The 23506-nt window shown below is 41.7% G+C and overlaps 1 protein-coding gene across 4 annotated transcripts in view; it reads right to left on the bottom strand.

Annotated features, from left to right (window-relative positions):
* Nucleotides 1–23506, bottom strand: part of wdfy4 (WDFY family member 4) — a 179575-nt gene that overhangs the window by 76974 nt on the left and 79095 nt on the right. For all 4 annotated transcript variants that reach the window (XM_036960206.1, XM_036960204.1, XM_036960203.1 and 1 more), the window contains exons 25-36: nucleotides 19965–20076; nucleotides 16985–17175; nucleotides 16528–16683; nucleotides 15602–15675; nucleotides 15310–15471; nucleotides 15071–15159; nucleotides 11058–11154; nucleotides 10738–10940; nucleotides 8973–9139; nucleotides 8593–8718; nucleotides 8251–8403; nucleotides 8022–8144 (exon numbers count right to left, since the gene is read on the bottom strand). In XM_036960206.1, the coding sequence (XP_036816101.1) occupies nucleotides 8022–8144; nucleotides 8251–8403; nucleotides 8593–8718; nucleotides 8973–9139; nucleotides 10738–10940; nucleotides 11058–11154; nucleotides 15071–15159; nucleotides 15310–15471; nucleotides 15602–15675; nucleotides 16528–16683; nucleotides 16985–17175; nucleotides 19965–20076 (1653 nt within the window). The remainder of the gene's footprint in view (nucleotides 1–8021; nucleotides 8145–8250; nucleotides 8404–8592; nucleotides 8719–8972; nucleotides 9140–10737; nucleotides 10941–11057; nucleotides 11155–15070; nucleotides 15160–15309; nucleotides 15472–15601; nucleotides 15676–16527; nucleotides 16684–16984; nucleotides 17176–19964; nucleotides 20077–23506) is intronic.

Genomic DNA, 23506 nt, shown 5'->3' with positions numbered 1-23506 from the left:
GAAGGAAAATAACTACACAATAACTTTTAACAAGGCACACCTTTTAATTGAAATGTATTCCAGGTGACTACCTCATGAAGCTGGTTGAGAAAATGCCAAGAGTGTGCAAAGCTGTCATCAAGGCAAAGAGTGGCTACTTTGAATAAATATATTTCGTTTTTTTAAACACTTTTTTGGGTTACTATATGATTCCATATGTGTTATTTCATAGTTTTGATGTCTTCACCATTATTCTACAATGTAAAAAATAGTACAAATAAAGAAAAACCCTGGAATGAGTAGGTGTGTCCAAACTTTTGACTAGTAGAGTATATATATTTTCTTATGGCAGACGAGACACCTGTCTGATTCACACCTGTCCCAGTGGACTAATCCATTGCGGAGGCTGCGGGGATAGCACACCAGTATCACCAGTAGTACATTTACGGTTAATTCCCATTATTTCAAATCTACAATGTTTGTTTGGTTAAGGTTATTTCTGTTAATGATTTCAATATATTATTATTACAGTCTTTTACCATTGTCATTGTCGGAGTGGGCACGTTGACTGAGGACTGCACAACCTAGGATACACTGTGAGGAACAAGTTTTGGTTTATTTCATTCTTTTGTTTGTAGCGCTCTCGTCAATGTTGAGTAAGGACACACAATCACATCACGCATTTCACCTGTCTTTGTGCATGTCTCACTCCCTCCAGGTGTCGCCCACCTTCCAAAGTGTCCTCTGTGTATTTATACCTTTGTTCTCTGTTTGTCTGTTGCCAATTTGTTTTGTTTTGTGAAACCTACCAGCGTTTCTTCCCCTGCTCCTGTCTGTTCTTGCTCCTGTTTTCTCGTCCTTCCCAGTTTTGACCGTCCTGCCTCCCCTGATCCTGAGCCTGCCTGCCGTTCTTACCTTGCCCCATCTCACTGGATTCGACATTGTCTGCATCTGGGTCATACCTGAATCCTGATAGTACGAACTGGCCATTACTGACCCAGCAGACTCAGACCAGCTCCACAACGCCCTCTCCTCCCAAGGAGCCATCATTGGAAGGCACAAGGAGTTGCTTCGTGGTCTCGTGGAAGGGTTCCAGACCTTGGCCGAATGCCATGACCGAGCGTTTAACACGCTGGAGCAATTCTGTGGGTTGTCTGTTAGGCAGCCTACCCCAGTGTCCTGAGAACCCCGCTTACCTCTTCAAGATCACTACGCTGGGGATTCCAGAACCTGCCAGGCTTTTCTCTCCCAGTGCTCCCTCATTTTCGAGCTGCAGCCTTCTTTATTCACCTTAGACCGCTCGAGGATAGCGTACATCATAACAGTAATGTCCGGGAGGGCACTTGCCTGGGCCATGGCGGTGTGGAAGTAACAATCCGCCGTCTGCCTCAGTCTGGAGGAGTTCATGGAGGAGGTTCGGAAGGAGCTTGATTCCCTGTTGTCCAGGAGAGTCTGCTCGCAAGCTCCTCCAGCTACGTCATTACTCCCGTAGTGTGGCAGACTATGCAGTGTATTTCCACATATTGTCAGCTGAGAGTGCTTGGAACCCGGAAGCGCTGTTCAACATGTTCCTACACAGATTATCGGAGGAAATAAAGGACGAGCTTGCAGCCCGGGAACTACTGACGGATCTCGACTCGCTCATCGCCTTGACCATTCGGATCGATGGGTGACTACGGGAATGAAGGAATGAGAGGAGATTCGATTCCACCTCGCCTCCGAGGGAGCCCGGAAGTCCCCGGCGGCTCCGTTGCCAAGAGAACCTTAGGCTACCCGAGTTCCCCCGAGAGCCTCCGAAGACTGCCGATTCACCTCTTCCTGAGCCCATGCAACGAGGCAGAGCTAGGCTGTCTCCAGCTGAACGGCTATACAGGCTTCACACTAAGAGCTTCCTCTATTGCGGGACTACTGGTCATTTTGTCTCCACCTGTAGGTAGGAGCGAGTGCTCTGGTGAACCATATGGAGAACTTTTCCTCTTTCCTCTTTTCCTCTCCCCTTACTGGCATCCCTTTTCATGCCAAGTTGATGGTCCTAAGCTTCGGGCAGTTAACTTTGGGTACATCATTTTAGGTGCAAATTGCAAAAAGGGGCGGATCCTTCGGAGGTTTTAACTTCTTATGGCTGCAGGGGCACTATTGAGTAGCTTGGATGAAAGGTGCCCAGAGGTGCCCAGAGTAAACGGCCTGCTCCGTTGCTAATATATGCATATTATTAGTAGTATTGGATAGAAAACACTCAGGAGTTTCTGAAACTGTTTGAATGGTGTCTGTGAGTATAACAGAACTCAGATGGCAGGCAAGAACCTGAGAAGAAATCTAAACAGGAAGTGAGAAATCTGTATATTTTCAAACCATTGCCTATTGAAATCCCTGTTAGATATGAATGAAGATTCACTTCCTAAGGCTTCCACTAGATGTTAACCGTCTATAGAAATATGAATGAGGCTTCTACTGTGTTGTGGGACTGAATAAGAACAGAATGCATCAGACTGCTGGCAGAGAGCCAGTACCAGGTCATGCGCATAGCACATGTTATCTTCCTGCTTTCCGTTCCTCCTCAAGACACAAAGGAATTCTCCGGTTCGAACTTTATTGAAGATATATGATAAAAACTTCCTAATGATTGATTCTGTACTTAGTTTGAAATGTTTCTTCGACCTGTAATATGACTTTTTGAAGATTTTGTCCGAAAAAATGGTCGACCAGCACCAGCGTTTGGATAGGTGTACCAAACGCGCTAACAAAAGTAGCTAACTGGACATAAATAACGGACATTATCGAACAAATCGAGCATTTATTGTGGACCTGGGATTCCTGGGAGTGCATTCTGATGAAGATCATCAAAGGTAAGGGAATATTTAGCATGTAATTTATGGTTTATGTTGACTATAACATGGCGGCTAATTTGACTATTGTTCTGAGCGCCGTCTCAGATTATTACATGGTTTGCTTTTTCTGTAAAGTTTTTTAAAAATCTGACACAGCGGTTGCATTAAGGACAGGTATATCTATAATTACATGTGTATAACTTGTATTATAATCTACATTTATGATGAGTATTTCTGTTGAATCTGTGTGCCTATGCAAAATCTCTGGAGGTTTTTGGAACTAGTGAATGTAATGTGCCAATGTAAACTCCGATATTTTTTTATATAAATATAAACTTTATCAAACAAAACATACATGTATTGTGTAACATGAAGTCCTAAGAGTGTCATCTGATGAAGATTATCAAAGGTTAGTGATTCATTTTATCTCTATTTGTGCTTTTTGTGACTCCTCTCTTTGGCAGGAAAAATGACTGTTTTTATTGTGGTTTGGTGGTGACCTAACATAATCGTTTGTGGTGCTTTCGCTAAAAAGCATATTTGAAATTGGGCACTGCGGTGGGATTAACAACAAGACTGCCTTTAAAATGGTATAAAATACATGTATGTTTGAGGAATTTTAATTATGAGATTTCTGTTTTGAATTTGGCGCCCTTCACTTTCACTGGCTGTTGTCATATCATCCCGTTAACGGGATTTCAGCCCAAACAGGTTTTTAAAGGGATACTTTGGGATTTTGGCAATGAAATCCTTTATCTACTTCCCCAGAGTCAGATGAACTAGAAGACATTTTATGCATCTGTGTAAAGTATGAAAGAAGTTAGAGGTAGTTTCGCAAGCCAATGCTAACTAGCATTAGCAAAATGACTGGAAGTCAAATAAAATACAATTATTTGGAGCATTGTCAAATGCAGCATAAATAAAAGGTGAACACTAACAGTGAAATGCTTTCTTATTGGCCCTTCCCAACAATATATATATATATATATATATATATATATTTTTTTTTTTTTACAAATAATATAAAAATAATAACACAAGGAATAAATACATAATGAGTAATGATAACTTGGCTATATGTACAGGGTACCCATACCGAGTTGTTGTGGGGGTACGAGGCAATTGAGGTAGATATGTACATATACGTAGGGATAAATTACTATGCAACAGGATAGATAATAAACAGTAACAGCAGCGTATGTGATGAGTCAAAAGAGTGAGTGCAAATAGGGTTAATGCAGATAGCCCGGGTAGCTATTGGTTAACTGTTTAGCAGTCTTATGGCTTGGGGGTAGAAACTGTTCAGGGTCTGGTTGCTTCCAGACTTGGTGGATTGGTACCGCTAGACGAGCAGTAGCATAGAGAACAGTCTATGACTTGGGTGGCTGGAGTCTTTGACACTTTTTAGGGCCTTCATTTGACACCGCCTGGTATAGAAGCTCGACCCCAGTGATGTACTAGGCCATACGCACTACCCTCTGTAGCGAATTGAGGTTGGATGCCAAGCAGTTGCCATACCAAATGGTGATGCAGCCAGTCAAGATGTGAGTCTATAAGTATCTAATAGCATGCTATAGACAGTGTCATGACTCACCTGACAGTGGATCAAAAGACCCATTAGCTAGGCAAATGTTTGAAGATAGCCAGACCTCCTCTCTCCGACAGAAGAGGGGAAGGGGGGCTGTGCCGATCTTGACACCTTAACATCGGGTCGTAAATTTAGAGAGAACTTTCTATTTTTTGCCCTGCAGTATTGGGAAAGAAATCCCTTTGTCTACAGAAGACCTTTGCCGCCAAAAACTCTAACGGCCAAAGAATGAACATTGGAACAATATTCATAAGATAGGAATATTAAGAATGGTCCGTGGGGATCTAAAGAATAATCCTGTCATATGGTTTGTTATTTTGTGATGCCATTATGGATGGTATAACTAAGTAACTGTAACTCTGAAAGTGTACACATCCTATGTATCAAGTTTACATCTACATGTTGTATAAAATATATGATTAAATATGAAAATAATTTTGTGAAGATAGCAATGTGATTTTAGCCTTCTAAATGGGATAATTGCTTTTCATATCAATTTGTGCCCAGCCAGTAACCATGCCCAAGTGAGAACAGACATTGTGTTGGTGTGATGGAATGCCCCTTTTGGCCAGAGTGCTTAAAAAGGACTCGTTAAAGAAATTTACATTATACCAGCCTGGCGGACAGCATGAGCAGAACGTTACGAAATGGTTTAAACTCTATAGACTAAGTACACGGACGGTGAAAAGCACACAGACGGACGGGCGGCAAGGTAGCCCAGTGGTTAGAGCGTTGGACTAGTAACCGGAAGGTTGCAAGTTCAAACCCCCGAGCTAACAAGGTACAAATCTGTCGTTCTGCCCCTGAACAGGCAATTAACCCACAGGCCGTCATTGAAAATAAGAATTTGTTCTTAACTGACCTGCCTAGTTAAATAAAGGTAAAATAAAAAAAATAAAAAAATAAAAACAGATGTCATGAATGGTTAAAACTACAAGACCAAAACATGTATTTTGGTCTCGTAGTGGTCTCAATGATTGAATATTCAGGGTTCAGCTCCCGACAACTTTACCCGCCAGCAGCTGGCATGTAAATCAATCATTGAGATCACTATGAGACCAAAATATGTGACTTTCTTACCACTTTGAAATGGTAAGAAACTCTGAAGCTCTAAACCTCAACACGAGAAGATAGCCTTCCATAGGAGACCAGAAACATTCACAGTCAGCAGCTGTGCAGGTAAAATTGGTCCTAGAATTTGGCCAAAGACACGAGGGGAAAGAACAGATCCCTCTTGGTACATCTGAAGCCTCTATCTAACAACCACTCCACTACCAAAGAAGACGGACTTTGTGATCTCTGGTGGACAACCAGAGCCTTACATTGAGCCACTACCCAGAGACGGATCGATTGGTTTCAACAGAGAGACGACAGAGAAAGACAGCTCCGCGTAAATATACACTGCTCAAAAAAATAAAGGGAACGCTTAAACAACACAATGTAACTCCAAGTCAATCACACTTCTGTGAAATCAGACTGTCCACTTAAGAAGCAACACTGATTGACAATACATTTCACATGCTGTTGTGCAAATGGAATAGACAACAGGTGGAAATTATAGGCAATTAGCAAGACACCTGGGACCTTTTGTAGTGCCAACAGAAGAAGATCATCAAAGGTAAGGCATTTTTTATATCGCTATTTCTGACTTTCGTGTCGCATCTGCCTGGTTAAAATATGTTTTTCATGTGTTTGTATGCGGGGCGCTGTCTTCCGATAATCGCATGGTGTGCTTTCGCCGTAAAGCCTTTTTGAAATCTGGCACAGAGGCTGGATTAACAAGAAGTGAAGCTTTATTTTGATATATTACTCTTGTGATTTTATGAAAGTTAAATATTTATAATACTGTAGTTTGAATTTCGCGCTCTGCAATTTCACCGGATGTTGGCCAGGTGGGACGCTACCGTCCTGCCCATAAGAAGTTAAGCCGCTTACATGTCCTAATAATTAGAAAGGTTGCTAAGAAAACGAGGTGTTTTAATCAGTGTATGCTTACTTTGATTTTGACCTTATGCTGATTAAGATAAGCAGAGTAAAGTGTTTACATGACTATTGCCATACTCGGCCTACTGCCATAATCTGTTTAACCTTTTAGGGATATGAGGCAGCATTTTCACTTTTGAATGAATAGCGTGCCCAGAGTGAACTGCCTCCTACTCTGTCCCAGATGCTAATATATGCATATCATTATTAGTGGATAGAAAACACTCTGAAGTTTCTAAAACTGTTTGAATGATGTCTGTGAGTAGAACAGAACACATATGGCAGGTGAAAACCTGAGAAAAATCCTACCAGGAAGTGGGACATCTGAGGTTTGTAGTTTTTCAAAGCTTGACCTACCAAATACACATTGCACTTCCTACGGCTTCCACTAGATGTCAACGGTCTTTTGAAACTTGAATGAGGTTTGTTTGAAATGTTTGAAATGTTTTGGCAAAGTTTACAGGTAACTTTGAGATATTATGTCGTCAAGTTGAGCAAGTTGGAACCAGTGTTTTTCTGGATCAAACGCGCCAAATAAATGGACATTTTGGATATATATCGATGGAATTAATCGAACAAAAGGACCATTTGTGATGTTTATGGGACATATTGGAGTGCCAACAAAAGAAGCTCATCAAAGGTAAGGCATGAATTATATTTTTATTTCTGTGTTTTGTGTCGCGCCTGCAGGGTTGAAATATGGTTTCTCTCTTTGTTTACGGAGGTGCTATCCTCAGATAATAGCATCGTTTGCATTCGCCGAAAAGCCTTTTTGAAATCTGACATGTTGGCTGGATTCACAACAAGTGTAGCTTTTATTTGCTATCTTGCATGTGTGATTTAATGAAAGTTAGATTTTTATAGTAATTTATTTGACTTTGGCGCTCTGCATTTTCCCTGGCTTTTGGCCAGGTGGGACGCTAGCGTCCCACATGTCCCAGAGAGATTAAGGAGAGGACTATATTTAATTCTGTGAATAACACTAGTGTCTTTTATCAATGATGAGTATGAGTATTTCTGCAAAATCACCGGATGTTTTGGAATCAAATCATTACTGCACATAAGGTGCCAATGTAAACTGAGATTTTGGGATATAAATATGCACATTATCGAACAATACATACATGTATTGTGTAACATTATCTCCTATGAGTGTCCTCTGATGAAGATCATCAAAGGTTAGTGGTTAATTTTATCTATATTTCTGCATTTTGTGACTCCTATCTTTGGCTGGAAAAATGGCTGTGTTTTTCGACTTGGCGGTGATCTAACATAATCATATGTTTTGCTTTAGCTGTAAAGCATTCTTGAAATCGGACATGATGGGTAGATTAACAAGATGTTTATCTTTCATTTGCTGTATTGGACTTGTTAATGTGTGAAAGTTACATATTTCAAAAAAATATTTTTGAATTTCGCTCGCTGCCTTTTCAGGGGAATGTTATCGAGGGGTTCCGCACTTGAAAGGTTAATATTGAATTATTAGTGTGCATGCTAAGGTACTCAATGAATACTCTCCCTCTCTGTCTTATAACTGGGCCAAGAGCGGCACATCCTGGATAAAACAGGAGAATACAGTCGTTTATTAACCTCACCAGTGTGTGTATGTGTGTGTGTGTGTGTGTGTGTGTGTGTGTGTGTACCTCCAGTAGCAGCAGTAGGGGGTGTGTGTGTTCTTTGGCAGGCACGTTGAGCAGGCTGTCCATTAAGAGGATACGGATGAAGTCACACACCTGCTTCCTGGTTGGCTGACACACCTCTTCACTCTGAGGAGGTGAGAGCAAGAATTTCACTATTTATCAAAACCCCCATCATAGGTCTGATGCCACTACAAAAGGAAGATGAAGTAGAGGAGGAGAAAGACACACACACCTCAGGGGGAAACACAGTGCTGGCGAGCGTGTGTAGAAACTCTGGAGACGTCCATAGTGGGTCTCGGGGGCGGTGATTGTGTACCAGACAGAGGAACTGCATCACACTGCCGGGAAACTGCAACTCCCAAGATGCATCAGCGGCAGATGACCGCTATACATGGAGAGCGACAACAAACAGGACAGTTTTTAGATTGAGGAAGGGTGTATAGTAAATTCAAACTGATGCCATTAATAGTAACCATTTACAATGTTAAGTGCTTTGAGACTACATTAGCGCAATTGTCTCAGAGTGAGAATGTAAAATAACTTCTGTGTTATGTTTTGAACCCAGTTGTCTCACCTGTGTGATGATGGCCTTGACCAGCTCCAGTAGCATGGCTGCAGACTTGGAACACAGCTGTAAGGGAGCAGAGTTTGTGTACTCTGTGCTGTCAATCACTGCCTGCAGAACTTCATCCAGATCCAGCTACAGAGGAGACCACAGAGGACATACACTTTTAAAGTCCAACACAGGAATCATCTCATGGATGCCAAAATAGATTTAGCTTTGTTTGATTTACTTTACAGTTAATCATGAGAATTGAATTGTGCAAAATAACAGGAGTGGTAGGAGCCCTATTAAAATGCTCCTAATATCTTGCCATGTCACTTCAATATAACTTAAGTTACTTTAATGTACTTCAACTATATTTATATCCAGGTCAGTTAGTGTCATGTTACCTGTCCGTCAGGCGTTTCTCCTCCTCTCTTCCCCAGCAGTAGAGCGGCCAGCGCTCCGTACACCTGAGGCAGGTGAGCCTGGCGGACCAGAAGCCTTTGCAGCACGTCGAAGCCTGCGCAAGTGACACTCTGACACTCATAGGACCACTCATAAGCTCTCAGGTTGTCTAAGAAACACACAAAGACAAATACCATACAATACATTAAAGGAAAGAATACACCACCGGTGCCAGACTCCGGTGGGTATTTAAGGTGTTTTACAATACGTTCGGTTGGAGGGTAGTACACAAAACAACAAGCCATTGATTAGAGTGTAAGTCTACACAGTCAACACGATGAGAGTATAAACTTCTTTGCATATCTACTCATGTAATATAAACAATTAGAAAACGGGTTGTTTGGATCCTGGATGCTGATTGGTTGATAGCAGGGAGTTATAGCACCACAATACCCGCATTCCACAGGTAATTCCTGTTAACATCCACTCTCCCACAGGCGTGACTGACAGCTTCTCTGAGCAAGGCAAATTCAGTTATCAGGATCATTATAAAGGATATAAACAAAAAAAATGGCGATAAAGAAATGAAGGTAAAAGAAACAAAAGTGCACATAGTTTGCAGTCATTTCAGCTGCTTGATGTTATTGTGTGTTAGCTTGCCTTTAGCCTAGCTATCCTCCATAACTATATTATTGATTTGACAATCAGCTGGTTGTTGCCTATTTATACATTATTCATCAAATCATTAAGTTCTTGTTGCCTAGTTATATACTGAACAAAAATATAAATGCAACATTCAACAATTTAAAAGATTTTACTGAGTAACAGTTCATATAAGAAAACAGTCAATGTTCATATAAGAAAACAGTCAATTTAATTAAATGCATTAGTCCATAGTCTATGGATTTCACATGACTGGGCAGGAGCGCAGCCATGGGTGGGCCCACCTACTAGGGAGCCAGGCCCACCCCACCCACTGGGGAGCCAGGCCCTGACAATTAGAATCAGTTTCTCCGTACCAAAGGGCTTTATTAGAAATACTCCTCAGTTCATCAAGTGTCTGGGTGGTCTCAGATGATACTGCAGGTGAAGAAGCCAGATGTGAAGGTCCTGGGCTGGCGTGGTTACATGAGGTCTGCGGTTGTGAGGCCAGTTGGACATACTGACAAATACTCTAAAATTAAGTTGGTGGCAGCTTATGGTAGAGAAATGTACATTCAATTCTCTCGCAACAGCTCTGGTGGACATTCCTGCAGTCATCATGCCAATTGCACACTCCCTCAAAAGAGTGGCCTTTCACTGTCCCCATCACAAGTTGCACCTGTGTAATGATCATGCTGTTTAATCAGCTTATTGAACACCTGTCAGGTGGATGGATAATCTTGGCAAAGGAAGAAAAAAAATGTATGTAAATGTAAACAAATTTGAAAAAACATTTTTGAGAGATTTGAGAAATTTGGGGATCTTTTATTTCAGTTCATGAAACATGAAACCAACACTTTACATGTTGCGTTTATATTTTTGTTCAGTATCAATTATTTATTAAATCATTAAGCCTATTTATTGAAGTTCTTGTCTCTCGTCATTATTGAACCTCTGCTAGCTAGCTAGCTACATGCCAATGATTTCTTTAACATTGCAACGTGGAATGAATAGAATGAAAGACTGGGTCAAAAAAATTAACAACATGTTTATGTTTATGAAACATAATACAAATCATGTTATGGACTATAAAACATACAGTATCTAAACAAAAGCATATCATACCTATGACAACAGAGGGTTCATCCAGGCTCTCTACTAGGGTGCCTGGGAACACGCCCTCTCTGAAGCTGTTCCGCTCGCTCTGATTGGCCAGGAGAAGTGTGAGTAGGCGGAGCCCTAGGCACAGGGTGGAAGAGTGGAGGCGGGGCTGCAGGAACAGCAGGAACCAATCACTGCCCAGTGTCTGGATCAGCTCTTTCCGCTCACTGCAGGTGGACACACACACACACACACACAGTAGATCAAACATGTTAAAAATGCAGTAGTTCCATTGAACCCCATGTTAACCCGATGGTGAGCGGTTTGACCCTGCAGGTACTCACTCTGCAGTGAGAAGACTGTCTGAGCTGATGAGGTCACAGAGAGAAGACAGCAGTTGATTACGGACCCACACTAGTCTGGCTGGACTGAAACTTTGAGCTACAGGAGAGAGGGGAGAGAATTACTAAACACTGACAGTGGTTGGGTTTCTACTAAGCTAATATACGGCATTGTTTTAAGATGGCCATACCATGGATCATTTAGCAATTTGAATTTGAATTTTAGGTCCCCTGTAAGTATAAAAAAAGATACACAAAAAAATAGTTGAATATGGTCTTACTGCTATTAGCCCATAGAAATGCATTGAATAACATATTCATACATGGCAAAACACAGTCAAAACATTTATCCAAAGGAAGTAAGTTTTGTGTCTGTCCTCCATTCAGTGGTCAGTGTATTAGGTTCAACCATCTAGAACCAGGTCAGACCTCCCTTTGCCGCCAGAACAGCCTGAATTCTTCAGGGAATGGAAACGCTGCTCAATTGGTATCAAGGGACCAAACGTGTGTCAGGAAACATTCCCCACACCCTTACACCACCACCAGTTGACACCAGGCAGGATGGGGCCAGGCAGGATGGTGCTGCAATAGCCCATCCGTGACAAGGACCGACGAGTTCGGCATTCCGAGATGCCGTTCTGCACACCACTGTTGTACTGCGCTGTTATTTGTCTCTTTGTGGCCCACCTGTTAGTTTGCACGATTCTTGAGCTCCTTTGATTGCTCATCAATGATTTTTTGTTTGTCGCACCATTCTCATTAAACCCTAGACACTGTCATGTGTGAAAAGTCCAAGAGGCCTGCCATTTCTGAGGTATTGCATACGGCGCGCCTGGCACCAACGATCATACCATGGTCAAAGTCACTTAGGTCATTTGTTTTGCCCATTCTAACATTCAATCGAACAGTAACTGAATGCCTCGTTGACTGTCAGCCTGCTTTTTTTGTCACTAAAGTACTTCCATATATACTGGACGTACAAAACATCAGGAACACCCTGCTAATATTGAGTTGCACCCCAATTTAAATCAGAACAGCTTTAATTAGATGGTGCATGCACTCTACAAGGTATCAAAAGCGTTCCACAAGGATGCTGGCCCATGTTGACACCAATGCTTCCCACAGTTACGTCAAGTTGGCTGGATGTCTTTTGGGTGGTGGATCATTCTTGATACACACGGGAAACTGTAGAGATGAAAAACTCAGCAACATTGCAGTTCTTGACAAACTGGTGCGTCTGGCACCTACAGTGCCTTGCGAAAGTATTCGGCCCCCTTGAACTTTGCGACCTTTTGCCACATTTCAGGCTTCAAACATAAAGATATAAAACTGTATTTTTTTGTGAAGAATCAACAACAAGTGGGACACAATCATGAAGTGGAACGACATTTATTGGATATTTCAAACTTTTTTAACAAATTAAAAACTGAAAAATTGGGCGTGCAAAATTATTCAGCCCCTTTACTTTCAGTGCAGCAAACTCTCTCCAGAAGTTCAGTGAGGATCTCTGAATGATCCAATGTTGACCTAAATGACTAATGATGATAAATACAATCCACCTGTGTGTAATCAAGTCTCCGTATAAATGCACCTGCACTGTGATAGTCTCAGAGGTCCGTTAAAAGCGCAGAGAGCATCACGAAGAACAAGGAACACACCAGGCAGATCCGAGATACTGTTGTGAAGAAGTTAAAAGCCGGATTTGGATACAAAAAGATTTCCCAAGCTTTAAACATCCCAAGGAGCACTGTGCAAGCGATAATATTGAAATGGAAGGAGTATCAGACCACTGCAAATCTACCAAGACCTGGCCGTCCCTCTAAACTTTCAGCTCATACAAGGAGAAGACTGATCAGAGATGCAGCCAAGAGGCCCATGATCACTCTGGATGAACTGCAGAGATCTACAGCTGAGGTGGGAGACTCTGTCCATAGGACAACAATCAGTCGTATATTGCACAAATCTGGCCTTTATGGAGAGTGGCAAGAAGAAAGCCATTTCTTAAAGATATCCATAAAAAGTGTCATTTAAAGTTTACCACAAGCCACCTGGGAGACACACCAAACATGTGGAAGAAGGTGCTCTGGTCAGATGAAACCAAAATTGAACTTTTTGGCAACAATAGAAAACGTTATGTTTGGCGTAAAAGCAACACAGCTGAACACACCATCCCCACTGTCAAAAATGGTGGTGGCAGCATCATGGTTTGGGCCTGCTTTTCTTCAGCAGGGACAGGGAAGATGGTTAAAATTGATGGGAAGATGGATGGAGCCAAATACAGGACCATTCTGGAAGAAAACCTGATGGAGTCTGGGAGACTGGGACTGAGATTTGTCTTCCAACAAGACAATGATCCAAAACATAAAGCAAAATCTACAATGGAATGGTTCAAAAATAAACATATCCAGGTGTTAGAATGGCCAAGTCAAAGTCCAGACCTGAATCCAATCGAGAATCTGTGGAAAGAACTGATAACTGCTGTTCACAAATGCTCTCCATCCAACCTCACTGAGCTCGAGCTGTTTTGCAAGGAGGAATGGGAAAAAATGTCAGTCTCTCGATGTGCAAAACTGATAGAGACATACCCCAAGTGACTTACAGCTGTAATCGCAGCAAAAGGTGGCGCTACAAAGTATTAACTTAAGGGGGCTGAATAATTTTGCACGCCCAATTTTTCAGTTTTTGATTTGTTAAAACGTTTGAAATATCCAATAAATATCGTTCCACTTCATGATTGTGTCCCACTTGTTGTTGATTCTTCACAAAAAATACAGTTTTTTATCTTTATGTTTGAAGCCTGAAATGTGGCAAAAGGACGCAAAGTTCAAGGGGGCCGAATACTTTCGCAAGGCACTGTACTTCCATACCTCGTTCAAAGGCCTTCATTATTATATCTTGCCCATTCACCCTCTGAATGGCACACATTCACAAACCATGTCTCAATTGTCTCAATGCTTCTTAAAACCTGTCTTCTCCCCTTCATCTACACTGATTGAAGTGGATTTAACAAGTGACATCAATAAGAGATCACAGTGTTCACCTGGATTTACCTGTTCAGTCTATGAACAGGTGTTCTTAATATTTTGTACACTAAGGGTATACTGTACTTCCAGATTTAAAAAATACTGGTACTGGGCTACGTTCAGACAAGTCTTGTGAGGCTTGTGGGCACCCTAGAGCAAAACAACCAACATGTTTGTGAGAGTCTCACCTTTCGATGTCAGGGTCACATTAGTGTGTAGCCTAAACTGTTCGGACGCTACAGACAGAATTTGGCAAATCGTCGGTACCAACTTCAGACGAGTCCCGTGACTCTTGTGGCGGTCGTAGAGTAAAACATAGAACACCATCATGTTTGTCTTTCCATAGAGGGGCCATATTAGTTTGTAGGCAAAACCGTTTGGACACTACAGACGTTTTCGTGAGAAGACCGATTTTCAGGATGTCTCTTTGTCTGACAAAAACTGCTGTAGCTCTGCCACCTTCCACCGCAGATGCGGAAGGCTGACCTCGGTGGATGTGGTGGATTGCAAAAAAAAACATATCTCTAATTTAAACAGACAGATTTTGACGGGGATTTTTTTTATTGTTATGCTAATTTGATTTATGCGGGGGCGTTAAGGATGTGATTAGGGTTAGTCTAGGCTGGACTTAATCTTGGAAAACCAGAACTAAAATGTGTCGTCAGATGCTCGATTAAGTTCTGGGTGAGACGTGTTAGACAATACTAGAACGAGGAGTGGAAGCAGGGCGGATGCTCCAAACTCTCTCTTTGCAAGTTACAGACAAGTCTATGGGCCAAATGTCCCCTTTCCTACCGAAATTACAAAGACGCAAACACCTGCAAAATCAGAATTTATCTGAAAACAAATGTGTGCTGGAACCAAGTTCCTTGTTCTTCGTCGCATCCCACAGTCTGTTGACAAACACTATGACACTAGTTATGTTACGTGCATCTGTCCACGCAAGATTAGGCTGGACTGGAATAGAGCTATTGGCTACTTGTGGGGCTGTACCTTTGGTTTCCTCATCAAGAGTGTCAGAGAGTCCAGAGCTTTCACTCACACTTGGGGGAGGCACTGTGTACACCAGGAAGAGGCCAAGTCTGGAACAAATAGAAAACACACACCTGGTTTAGTATACTAGTGACATACACACAGCACAATAAGAAGAATGAATGGCTGTCCCATAAAAGACAACGCTAAAACGAAACATGTAAGTACTGCATATGCCTGTGACACAGAGGTGTGTGTACCTGCGTATGTCGGTGGAGGTGAAGTGTTCTCTAAGCAGGCAAGTGATGATACAGGTGGCAACCTTTACTTTCCTGGGGGTCACCATGGGGTCAGCCAATAGGAAGAGCAGTTTGGGCACCAGACCCAGGTTATGCATGACCTTTGCATTACCATGGTCACCACTGGGGGAAAGAGTGGGTGGAGGTGCAGAAGTTCCTTGTTCAATTTACTTGTGGTTGAAGTAAAGTAAGTGTGTAATTTTAACAAGGGTAGCACAACATTTCGTTTTGATGTCTCATGAAGATACTCTACCTTGATGATGTCAGGATTTCAGCAAAGTGATTGAGAACTGACAGGTCCAGACTTTCCGCAGTGTTCTTCCACACCTTCAAATCAAATCAAATTTTATTTGTCACATACACATGGTTAGCAGATGTTAATGCGAGTGTAGCGAAATGCTTGTGCTTCTAGTTCCGACAATGCAGTAATAACCAACAAGTAATCTAACTAACAATTCCAAAACTACTGTCTTGTACACAGTGTAAGGGGATAAAGAATATGTACATAAGGATATATCAAGGGAAGGAGCAAATGTTAGAACACCTTCCTAATATTGAGTTGCACCCCCCCCCCCCCCCCCCCCCCCCCTCCCCTCAGAACAGCCTCAATTCGTCGGGGCATGAACTCTACAAGGTGTCAAAAGAGTTCCACAGGGATGCTGGCCCATGTTGACTCAAAAGCGTTCCACAGGGATGCTGGCCCACACTTGTGTCAAAGTGGCTGGATGTCCTTTGGGTGGTGGACCATTCTTGATACACACGGGAAACTATTGAGCATGAAAGACCAAGCAGCGTTGCAGTTCTTGACACACTCAAATGGGTGCACCTGGCACCTACAGTACTTCCATACCCCGTTCAAAAGCACTTAAATATTTTGTCTTGCCCATTCACCCTTAAAATAACACACATACACAATCCATGTCTCAATTGTCACAAGGCATAAAAAAAATATTTAACCCATCTTCATCCCTTCCTGATTGAAGTGGATTTAGCAAGTGACAGCAATAAGGGATCATAGACTGACCAGGTGAATCCCGGTGAAAGCTATGTCATGGAAAGAGCAGGTGTTCCTAAACTTTGTATACCCAGTCTATATCTAACAGGAGGTGTCTAGGTATCAGCTCTAGGAGTTGATTTGGGAATGTAGGGTTGGTGTGGGGCCAGACGGGAGTATGGTACCTCCAGGTCACAGAGCAGAGCATTGAAGGCGGGTCTGTTGTGTAGACAAGCGGCTCCAGATCCCAGGTGGTCCACTGAACCAGACAGAGACAGCACCAGCTGAAAGGTTCTACTGCTCAACACAGTGCTCTTAATCTTCAGCAGGAATGCTAGGAGCTAGAGACAGGGAGGAGGAGATGGGGAACAGAGTCAACATTCCAAGGCAACTGCTTTTTTATGTAATTATTGTCATCCATAAGTTTGGGCTGTACAGATATGTATGTCATTAGGCGCCATAATTCTATCCATTCCGTTTCGTAAAGACCTGACTGGGTTGTGTTCATTAGGGGATGTAGTGGAAAACATTTCAAAACATTTCGCAAGAGAAGTCCAGTTAATCACACCGTTTCAGTCCATTTTATTCCATTTGGTGACTAATGAACACAACTTTAATGACAGGTGTTTGGGTTGTACCTACCTTGTAGCCGTTGATGCGTGTCATCTCCCGCTCCATGGCAGGGCTTGTCTCCAACACAGACAGCAGAACTTTCACTGCTGCATACAGCGCTCCATCGTCTGCCGCCATAGCAACCATGCTTAGGATCACCGCCGGCCCTCCAAGGTACAGAAAGCTATCCCCTGCGCTGCTGGGAGCGAACGTCCGCACTCCTGACCAACACCACAACACACATTCAAACTGTATACTGTGAACAGTTAATAGTACCATACAGATTGACCTCTGATGAAAGCACACTTACATTTCTTAACTCTTTACACTCGTACCCGTATACGGGTTGGAAATGTCAGATTTGGGTACTAATAAGTGACAAAATATGAACGTAGTGGCTGAACAATAGCATCAGAGCTCTGGCTCTGCGCTTCACAGCACTGTATGTGTTTAATTGGATAACCGTTCTAAACTTGACACTGCATCGAGTCATCTTAATTTTCAGCATTTCCCTCATTCAGACGTTGCACCCAATCCATCCTGGCAATTGGTCAACTTTTTCTAATGTTTTGTTGTCTGAGTGAGGAAAATGCTGTAAATTAAGATGACTCAATGTATTTTGAAAGATGAGATGTTGAGGATTATAATAAATACCGCTTTGATGTAAAACATGCAAGCCAAAACACCTGTCAGTCCAAAGGTATACTTCACATCTCCAAATCATAAAACTCATGTCATATACAGTGTCAACGTTTATGTAGAGTTACACGATGTAGAGTTTGATGTAGAGTTACAAGATGTAGAGTTGCAAGATGATGTAGAGTTACAATATGACATGCAGTCATACCAGTGGAGGATCCTCAGAGGAAGAAGGGGAGGACCATCCTCCTCAGTGAATTTCATAAAAATGTAAATTGTAAAACATTATCCTTTTTAGATAAAACGAACCTAAATGTAATCACGTCACCAAATAATTGATTAAAACACACTATTTTGCAAAGAAGTTTTACAGTAGCCTCAACAGCACGCCGTAGGGTAGCACCATGGTGTTGCTGGAGGAAAGCTAGCTTCTGTCCTCCTCTGGGTACATTGACTTCAATACAAAACCTAGGATGTCCATGGTTCTCACCCCCTTCCATAGACTTACACACTAATTATGAGAACTTCTGGAGGGCATCCTCCAGCCAATGAGAGCTCTTGCAGCATCAACTGACATGTTGTCCACCCAATCAAAGGATCAGAGAATTAATATAGTACTGAAAGCATAAACTACAGCTAGCTAGCACTGCAGTGTATAAAATGTGGTGAGTAGCTGACTCAAAGAGAGTGAAAAACAATAGCTGGACAGTTCTGAACAAATTAAGTTATTTCAAAATGAAGGAGAAGCAAAGGTTTACTAACGCATTAGCTCAATTGTCTATGCTGACTAAGACGTTACCTTAGCTAATATGATGACAACGATGTAGGCTGTGTGTAGCGGTTTGGCTTGGAAAGTTTTTTTCACCTGGTCACATACAGCTGATGTGTTGTGCAAAAGAGAAGGGAAAATGTAAGAGGAGGAAAGCTCTTAGATGCGAGAAGGAATACAACGTGGTTGCTATGAAAGTGAACTGTGTTTACAGTTGATCATGGGTGTATTCATTCCTCTGATTCTGTTGAAAAACCTTTCTTAAGTGGAAGAAAGCAGAAAAAAACGGGGATAAACATACCTGAATTTGTCCAATAGAAACTCTCGTTTGCAACTGTTGGACTAATGATTACACCCAATTTTTTTTATTATTTTTTTATTTCATCTTTATTTAACCAGGTAGGCTAGTTGAGAACAAGTTATATCAGCTAGATACAGTCAAGAGTTTTTAAGGCGATATTGAAAGTCACTGTCTGTCACCTTAAATTTGTCTCTCGACCTGTGTGCACCAACGTTGTAAACTTTCATTCATAGGCTAGGTTGTAGCGTCTTCATGATGGGTATAGGGAAAATTTGAGTATCATGTAGTAGCCTAAACCCATTCCTGTTACATTGAACTGGGCGAATGGAATATGAAAGAGAGTCATTCAATATGCTCTAATACAAATAAGGCCATGCTCATGAAAAAAAAAATGTCCTTCCACATCTTTAACGGCACTGACAGCCACTGTGTAATACTTTGGGTTGTTCTGAACATAATTTACTTATTTGTTTATTGATTGTGAAGACAATTCACACGCCCCTGAATGCACTCACGCACCAAAATTACAATGTGTTTCTCTGAATTGCCTTGTGAAAGCCTAACACCATAAGATTATATTTTATAACTTAGCTAGTCATGTTGGCATTAGAACAGGCTTTCAAATCATGTCCACCTGACCCATATTGCGATTTAGAATAGACCATTTTTGGATTGCGTAAACAATAACAGTAATTGTGTGATGGAGGGGTAGCAGAGTTGTGTTCCTCACAAAACAACTACAAGTGTGCTTGCACTAGTTCCTCAACCTCACAGCCAGGAAAGCTCAAAAAAAGACTCCTCTTTAAGGCATAAAAAGTGCATTGAAATTGCTTAAGGACTGTGCACACCTTGGAGAGGTGTGTTGCCACTTGGAGACACCAGTTAGTCCTCTCACTCAAACCCTTGTCATTTTGTTGTCCAGGAAATGCTACTGAATGCATCCAGAGTATTTTCTGTAAATGTAAAATGGACATAAAATCAACAGTGCCATGTTTGGATTCAGTCTTGTCTGAGGTGACCTGTTGTGTACTCACCTTATCTCCAAACTGTTCCCTTTCAATTGCTACCATGGTTATGCATTTCATAACTATTCTGTAAGAAACATTTCAATTTAGCCCTATCCCTATAGGCCAATTCCCACACGTGTAAAGGGTTAAACAGGAGTTCACTGTGTATTTTGTTAGTCTTAGAAAATAATTTGATCCGAATACTAAAGTTTCCCTTTACAGAAATACAATTTCACACATCTTCCACAACAGTTAAGTGCACCAAATTAATTTGAATGAATGTTGGTTGTTTACCAAAGTGTCCAACCAGTGCAGCTCCTATGGTGCGTGCAGTGCCAGTCAGGTGGTGGCTGATGTTTTGAGACAGGAACACAGGGGTGGAGTCATCCCTGGAAGTGATTCCCATCTGAAATAGAACACACAGGAGACAACATACAATTTGTTACACTCTCAGTACTGACAGGACAGCCCTGGGCCCTATATTTTCTGATCAGGTATTGTCAGGACTTCCCCCGTCCTACTAATCAACAACCACAAACAGATACCCCAAATATCCCCAAACAACCACAAACATATACCCCAAACAACCACAAATAGGTACTCCAAACAAGCACAAATAGGTACTCCAAACAACCCCAAACAAACACAAACCATAGAAATAGGTTTGGCGTCCTATGCAATGATGGCATAATAGGTGGACTGGCGGCCATTGCGAGTATACCCATAGGAGCAAAGAAGGAAGTGAAAGCAGGAAGTGTACCCATCAATATGTGATGTGATTTGTTGTTTCACATCAGTTAACATAATTTGAATGAATGTTCTACATGACCATGGAAAAGATTGCCTCGCAATACCAGGCAGCCATTTTGAGTGTACTCATGAGTTTACCAGTCAAATTGCCAGCATTAGAGGTTCCAAGCCCATTCTAATAATTCTATGCATATGCCAACCCCAAACAAGTACCCCAAATAATCCCTAAACAACCCCAAATCAGAAATATGGGGTCCTACTAATCACCCCAAACAACCACAAACCACCATAAACAACCACAAACAGGTACCCCAAACAACCACAAACAGGTAACGAAAACAATCACAAACAACTACAAACAATGCAAAACAACCACAAACAATCCCAAATAGATACCCCAAACATCCATTAACAACAGAGAAGCATCCAGCTGCAGATTATGCACGCTTAGGGCACCTGGTCTGTGAACCTCAAAGCACAAACCTTAACCCTGGGGGGCAGGTAGCCTAGTGGTTAGAGCGTTTGACTAGTAACCGGAACGTTGCAAGATCAAATTCCTGAGCTGACAAGGTAAAAATATGTCCTTCTGCCCCTGAACAAGGCAGTTAACCCACTCTCCAAGCCTGGGGGGACACAATTTCTAGTTGGCTTACATTGAAAATCTGGCAAATAAGAGTGGAAATATCGTCCGCTATTATCCTCAGTCATTTTCAATCCAAGTTGTCAGACCCTGCTGGCTTGTCATTGTTGATAGACAACAATAATGTTTTCACCTCTTCCACACTCACTTTACGGAATTCAGAATTACAATGCTTGTCTTCATAATTTGGTTAGATATACTTTGATGTGTAGTGTCAGCGTTTGTTCCATGTCATGCCTAAATTTGCTAAGCTTGCCAATGAAAAAATAATTAAAGTTGTTGGCAATATCCATTGGTTTTGTGATGAATGAGCCATCTGATTCAATGAATGATGGAGCTGAGTTTGCCTTTTTTCCCAACATTTTATATAAGGTGCTCCAAAGCTTTTTACTATCATTCTTTATGTAATTAATCTTTGTTTCATAGTGTAGTTTCTTCTTTTTATTCAGTTTAGTCACATGATTTCTCAATTAGCAGTACATTTGCCAATCGGTTGTGCAGCCAAACATATTTGTCATTCCATTTGCCTCATCCTTCTCCACCAAACAATTTTTCAATTCCTTTTCAATCCAAGGCGATTTAACAGTTTTTACAGTCATTTTCTTAATGGGTACATGCTCATTAGTAACTGGAATAAGCAATTTCATAAATGTGTCAAGTGCAGCATCTGTTTGCTCCTCATTACACACCACAGACCAACAAATATTATTTTTGTCAACAACATAGGAATCGCTACAAAACATATTGTATTATCTCTTATACACTATATTAGGCCTTTGGAACTTTGGTTTTCCAAGATATGGCTACTATATTGTGATCACTACATCCGATGGATGGATACTTCTTTCAAACAAATTTCTGCAGCATTAGTAAAGATGTGATCAATACATGTCGATGCTTTCATTCCTGTGCTATTTGTAACTACCTTGGTAGGTTGACAACCTGAACCAGGTTGCAGGCACTGGTTACAGTTTGAAGTTTTTTCTTGAGTGGGCAGCTTGAGGAAACCAGTCAATATTTGAATCACCCAGCTAAACATACCTCTCTGTTGACATCACATACATTATCAAGTATTTAACACATGTTATCCAGATACTGACTGTTAGCACTTGAATGGGCTTTAGGTGAGGCAGATGAACCTGTAGCCATATTACTTCAACAGTATTTAACATGAGATCCTCTCTAATCTTTACAGGAATGTGTTTCTGAATATTAACAGTAACACCTCCACCATTGGCATTTCTATATTTTCTGTAAATGGTATAACCATGTATTGCTACCACTGTATCATCAAAGGTATTCTCTAAGTGAGATAGTCATATTATGACTGTCACCTTTTATTAGCAAATTATTGATTTCATGAACCTTGTTTCTTAAGCTACATATGTTAACGTGGGCTACTTTAAGCATGTTTCTTCTGGGATGGTTACTTGTTTGTATTGATTTACTGGGAGGCTTAGCAGAAGTAGATATGCTCATGTTATTTATGTTAGTGCAGGGTGAGCTGCACACAATGGTCTTCCTTCTAGGGCACACCGCCTCAGTGCTAACAGTATGCATCTGGTTTGTAGGCACATGATTACTGCATACAATAGCTGTAGGATCAGCAGTGGCATTCAGAGCAGTTAGAGGGACATTTGGTTACTTACATTGTGTCTACCAACGCCCTTGGTGTAATAAACTCTGCATCACAATGGTAGGGATTAGCTGAGCTGGGCTTGGGTCATTGATAAGTCATTGTCTCAACGCAGCCTTATAATGCTGTGAAAGGATCCAGGAACACAAATGATAGGGTGGATCCCTTCCTCCTTATAAAATGTGTTGTTTGTTTCCAAAAGGTATCTAAATTGTCAACAAAAGGTGCACCCATTTAGCTGCAATAATCACATAGCCAGTTGTGAAGAGAAAGAATCCTGCTAAAGCATTCAATGACACGATTCAGAGAGGGCACATGGCCAGATATGATGGGTCTTTTGTTAGTGTCTAGCAGAGAGTCAATCAGCCCTTTAAAATCCAGTTTCAACTGTTCAGAGCTGCCCTTCATAATGTAACTAAACCCACATGGACTACGATATAATCGATTTCCATGTCCTGACGTAGTACATTAGGGAGCAGCTTAGTAATGTAATTTATTCGATCTCCAGGATAGGACATTGTTTTTGCACCAGGAACGGTTGCTTCCGGCGCCTGGTGCAACCTCCGACAGATGGAGGAGCCCCGCTCGATACATAGCAGGGACGAAAGTTTGCCGACGTCGACTTCGAAATCGTAGTAGTAGGCACTGTGGCTGAAGACATGGGCACGCCCAGCATCGAAGGTGCAGGAAGATCAGGCTCCAGGACAGCAAAACTATTCGTTGTTTGTATCCTCACGGGGCCTTTCGTTGGGAGTACAGACTGCTTTGCGAGAGGCCTCTGTCTTCGGCTTCCACGGCTCGAGACATGCG

Source organism: Oncorhynchus mykiss, chromosome 23 (genome assembly GCF_013265735.2).
Source record: "Oncorhynchus mykiss isolate Arlee chromosome 23, USDA_OmykA_1.1, whole genome shotgun sequence".
NCBI classification, from domain to species: Eukaryota; Metazoa; Chordata; class Actinopteri; order Salmoniformes; family Salmonidae; genus Oncorhynchus; species Oncorhynchus mykiss.
Note: the sequence above shows the minus strand (reverse complement) of the source record. Positions and strands in the feature narration are given on the sequence as shown.